We start from the raw sequence: 6,000 nt of genomic DNA on the forward strand, positions 1-6,000 counted from the left end.
TGGAAGGACTGCACCTGGACATGAGACACTCAGACAATTGCATTAGTTTCACACAATAGATGCTGATTAAAATCGTCTGTTTAGCGCATAATCATACAACATTAAATCTACAAGGTACCTGGGGTGACCATTGGTCTTCCCATGAGAATTTTTTTTTTCTGATTGTCACATTAGGCCAGGCCAAATACACCTTTATATTTAAGGGATCAATCACAAGGCAAAACAGGCAGATGAACAAACTACGGTTTATTCGGATGAGACCTCGAAAACACACAAACACAAGAAACAGAGACTATACTTTGGGGGACCTTATACTTATTAGGGAAATAACTTGGGGAGATTTGGGCTCGAAATCCTGGAGTCTGGGGGGCACAGGGAGGCCCTGGTGTAATTCACACTGCGTTCCGTCAAATCATGCCTGCTTGCCGGGGAAAATTAAATGACTACCAGCACTTTGGCCCCCCAACTACTGCAACCAAAATAATTATATTTCCACCCAAATATCCCCCTAAAACTGACGCACAAGAAATTTTACAGTTCCGCTAAGGGAATATGAGATAGGAAATAACAGGGTCAGTTCACTTTCAGGCCATCCATATCTGAGCTGGGGCATTGGAATGCTTCTTCACATGTAATTCACATGTAATTCACCAACCTGGGTTTAAATCACAGGACAAACACAATGCATTGCAGGTTTAAAACACACAAAACCAACATGTAGACACAAGAGCTTGCACTCCACCATTTGCACCTATCATGTGGGGTTCTAAAACCTTCTCTTCTCTAAGACACCAGCTAAGAATACCTTGGTGGCAGACAAGACAGGCCAAAATACCCCCCCCTCCCCTTTCCCTCATGTGCCAGGAGACTCTGCTCTGCAGCTATTTCTCATAAAGGGGCCACCCATACAAGGCAATCCACTTATAAGCTCGCACAGGCAGCTGCAGGCCCATGAGGCAAAGGGAATACACAGATAACGCATTAACTAGCCCACTGGGCTTACACAGTTAACCCTACATATACAATTCCTAGCTTATACCCATATAGGGGTATAAAAGGGCAAAATTACAGGCAACATAGTAAGGTACAATATTATACCCAAGAGCTGACACTCTCAGCCCTTGCCATATGGTTTCAGGGACAGCCAGCAATAATAACAGCAATCACACCCTCCTTTTGTTCACTTTTATTACATGTGAACAATATCACATAAAGGATAACAGCATTTAAAGCATAACCTTAATGGAATTGCTTGATGTATAGCAAAACTAACCTGAAACATTTGGGTATAAAATTTACATTAAAAATCTCAAAAGAACCCTACTGAATATAAATATACTCTGCTATAGTCTTCTGACAGAAACTTTTAGAACACAAAATAGCATCTGATTTGCTGAAAGAACAACCTGTAACATAAAAACTTATAGACACAGATTTAAAGGTGGGACACATTTGAAAGAAAAAGATGATTAAAAAATGATAAAATATTAAATATTTGATCAACTTTGCAGAAAAATAATTCCACATAGAACCCTCTAGTATACTGGCAGACCTGGCTAGGGTCCGTTTTCCTTGTCTGTTGCTTTACTGCTATTTCGAGGTCTGCACACTTATACATGGCTCAGCACTAGAGTATTTTGTGCTGATTACATTGGACTAGTGGTTACTTTATCCACTTCACTATTCCCACTGCAAGACACTACAGTAGTTTAGTGATTCTATGCAGTTCATCAGTGATCCAGAACATTACATTATGTTCATACTATAGGATCTGAGCGTTTAATTATTTGTTTTAATCCCCATTATTTTACACAGATATTAAAGATTTAATCTTTCCTCTGTTCATTTGAACTCTCCATTAGTCCATTTACAACTGTTTCCATTTCAAGCTTCCGGCCAAAACCTTGTAACAGAAAAAAAAATGGTTAATTACTGGTTACTGCAATACAATTTGGGACAGCTTGAAATATGCAGCTCCTCACACAGCCTGATAATGTTACTGGTATTCAAAAATTAAAACTGGATCTTTGTTAAACAGAAAATTATAGGCTTAACATATACTTTAGACTGTTTTAGTTACTGGTTATACACAAAAACAGCACAGAGTGCAGACACAAAACAAACAGAATTTTACGCTTCTTTCACACATTCAACCAGTTTTTACAAAAATAAGACACATATTTTCTAACCTATTCTAATAAATGGGAAAACAAAACAGTTTGATCCTGCAGACTAAATGAATAAAGATATCCTTTTTTTTCTTCATATCATAATTAACTTTTTTAAACTAATTTTAAAATGCTGAGCTTCTAGTTAGCTTTGTGTCTAGAATATATTTTGCCTGTTATTTCTATATAACATATTCACCTGATTTTATCTGTGGAGATTTAGAGGAAAAGAATTGTAATTCTGGTTAAGGAAATAAATCGCCTGGCCAGTACGATAAACATCCTTATTATTCCAGTGACTGGACTGTTTACAAAAATAATTCATCCTTTATTCTTTTTCTCCACAGATACCCAAAACTTTCCCCTTTCCAGTGTTAATTAGTTTATATTATAATGGGGGTGTACACCTTTTAAAAATTAGATTTCAACCTGAGCAATTAATTATATTCTTATTTTAGAAGCATTTGCAAGTCTCTGAATAGTAATTTTGTATACATACAATAAACCGGTATTCTTATTATTCAATGCAAATAACACTTTCATATGGATAGAATTCACTCAGATTCTTACAAGCACACACACAGGGATTACTCAATCAATCAACCTTTTTTTTTTTTACCATATCCATACTTAAAAATAAAACATTCTGAGGGAAAAAGAAACCTATACCTGTTATACTCTTGTTTTCCACTTTCAATTCAGACGGGAAAATATTATTAATTTCAACTTAATATATACTCATACTCAATGTTGCACAAATAATTTGGGTTTGCATGTTTCGTTTTTCCTAAGAGCCCTGCTGCCATTCACGATTTTGGTACATTCCTATGCCTGTGTAAAAATAGCTGGAGGAAAAAAGGTGGGGGCTACTTGCAGCTGCTTATACATGCAGGCAAGTGAGAGAGACAGCTGATTTTGACATATTTGGATACAAACCCTTTATTTTCCTTATTAATATAATTTAGAGTTATCTTATTTCCCCAACATTCTCCGTTTGTTCAACACAACTTCTTACCTAACTTGATGAGGACAGATTGTCAAAAGAAAAATCCCAGCTTTGTTGCTGTGCCTGAGTGTTAATTGAGGGACAGGTCTAGAGGCTGTTCAGTCAGGTTCTTAGTGAAGTCGTAAAAACTTCTTAGTTGAAGATTGCCTCAGTGCCTGTGACCCAGAAAGGGTTAAGGGGCTCAGGGGTTTTTTGAATGGAGACACTGGGGTAAATGGGGACAACATATGGAGGTAATTGTCCCGATATATGGGCAAGAGATAGAAATACATTTTTTTTTTAAATGGTAAAAAAAATTAAGTTGGCAACATTTTCCATCCATAAGGGTAATTTTAGCTCATACTACAGTACATTCCTTCATATACTTATAATCCCATAAACAACTTATAAAGGAATTTTATCTTAACAACATACAATAAGGTTAGTCTTATCATTCTTAATATAATCTTAACCTAAACAATTATTAGCTTATCCTAAATTACCATCATATTTGAGACACCATATACCGGTCCGTCCGTTTTACTTAAACAACTCATTGTTATATAGATCAGGGACTTAAACCCTCGATTCTTAATTAAACAATAGGGACTTTAACCCTTTGTTATATAAATCAGGGACTTTAACCCTCGATTAAACAATAGGGACTTTAAACCTTTGTTAAATAAATCAGGGACTTTAACCCTCGATTAAACAATAGGGACTTTAACCCTTTGTTAAATAAATCAGGGACTTTAACCCTTGATTAAATAATAGGGACTTTAACCCTTTGTTAAATAAATCAGGGACTTTAACACTCGATTAAACAATAGGGACTTTAACCCTTTGTTAAATAAATCAGGGACTTTAACCCTCGATTAAACAATAGGGACTTTAACCCTTTGTTAAATAAATCAGGGACTTTAACCCTCAATTAAACAATAGGGACTTTAACCCTTTGTTATATAAATCAGGGACTTTAACCCTCGATTCTTTTGCCCTATTACATTTAGGTTACTTAGTTTCGCAGAGGAAAAGGTGAGAAACAAATAAAAAGAATCTTTACTCGCCCCTTTTCCTGTGCAAAATCTCACTTCTGGCAACAGCTGTAAGATCCTAATGATCAGGTCGTCTTTAGGGCAAGCAAAACACACACACATACACACAATTTCTCCCGGGAGCTTCCTACGGCACGGATATGCTTTTAGTCTCAAATATTATGGTAGACAGGCCCGGAGCTATAAGAATTCAGAGGAGACTATGGCTGAGTTCTTACAACTGACATTTAATACAAAGAGAGCAGTTTTTATACACAATGCAAGGACAGAAAAAAACGTTGTCATATGTTACATATATGGATCACACATCTAAATTTACATGTAACCTTTACATATTGCCTTTTCTGTAAACCTTAAAACATTTACTGCTGAGTAACAGCTATTTAGTGCGGTCATATAAGGCTTTGGTTGGTCGTGCTTCTTGGGCAGGTGACATGTTGAGCCAGCTGATCTAAACGTAACGGAGGCTAAAATGTGTAACTATTTAAGTCTCTGAGTAGAATGAAGCTGACATACATCGCCTTAACCGTTTCAGGTCCTGAAGGGAACAAAACTTGACAGATACAATTTTTAACCTTACAGTGTGATAGTATCTGTGTGTGTGTGCACGCAGGGTGTGATATTCTGTGTGCGCGCGCAGGGTGTGATATTCTGTGTGTGCACGCAGGGTGTGATATTCTGTGTGCGTGCGCGCAGGGTGTGATATTCTGTGTGCGCGCGCAGGGTGTGATATTCTGTGTGTGCGCGCAGGGTGTGATATTCTGTGTGTGCGCGCAGGGTGTGATATTCTGTGTGCGCGCGCAGGGTGTGATATTCTATGTGCGCGCGCAGGGTGTGATATTCTGTGCGCGCGCGCAGGGTGTGATATTCTGTGTGTGCTGTGTCCCATGCAGGGTGTGATAGTATCTGTGTGTGTATGCACAGGGTGTGATAGTGTGTGTGTGTGTGTGTGTGTGTGTGTGTGTGTGTGTGTGTGTGTGCAGGGGGTGATAGTATCTGTGTGTGTGTGTGTGTGTGTGTGTGTGTGCAGGGGGTGATAGTATCTGTGTGTAGGTCTGGTTCTCCTAGCTTGTTCCTGTATTGAGGATACACTGTATACTCTTGTGTATTACACGGGTTGTGTTCTGGGTGGCATGTGACGTGTGCTTTGTATGTACAGCTCCCGCGCTCTCTGTGCAGCCGGACCCGGAAACTGAAGAGGAGGAGGTGATCTTACCCACACTAGAAGACGTGGCCAGATTGACAAACACACAACTCAGGCACTCTACTGGTGAGTGACACACGCGGGCGCACACACACACACACACACACACACAAACACACAGGCCAGGAGCTCCAAATGCAAAAACTGAACGTCTCGGCCCAAACAAAAGCCTAAACAGTGACTAACTCATATATACCCCGCACCTCACCCAGTGACTAACTCATATATACCCCGCACCTCACCCAGTGACTAACTCATATATACCCCGCACCTCACCCAGTGACTAACTCATATATACCCCGCACCTCACCCAGTGACCAACTCATATATACCCCGCACCTCACCCAGTGACTAACTCATATATACCCCGCACCTCCCCCAGTGACTAACTCATATATACCCCGCACCTCATCCAGTGACTAACTCATATATACCCCGCACCTCACCCAGTGACTAACTCATATATACCCCGCACCTCACCCAGTGACTAACTCATATATACCCCGCACCTCACCCAGTGACTAACTCATATATACCCCGCACCTCACCCAGTGACTAACTCATATATACCCCGCACCTCACCCAGTG

At 39.5% G+C, this 6,000-nt stretch overlaps 1 protein-coding gene across 1 annotated transcript in view; it reads left to right on the forward strand.

Annotated features, from left to right (window-relative positions):
* Positions 1-5,486, forward strand: part of LOC142473301 (uncharacterized) — a 70,692-nt gene extending 65,206 nt beyond the window's left edge. Inside the window, 1 exon segment of the mRNA XM_075580498.1 lies at positions 5,368-5,486. Within this exon segment, the coding sequence (XP_075436613.1) occupies positions 5,368-5,486 (119 nt within the window).
* The last annotated feature ends 514 nt before the right edge of the window (positions 5,487-6,000 follow it).

Source organism: Ascaphus truei (genome assembly GCF_040206685.1).
Source record: "Ascaphus truei isolate aAscTru1 chromosome 3 unlocalized genomic scaffold, aAscTru1.hap1 SUPER_3_unloc_1, whole genome shotgun sequence".
Lineage (NCBI taxonomy): Eukaryota > Metazoa > Chordata > Amphibia > Anura > Ascaphidae > Ascaphus > Ascaphus truei.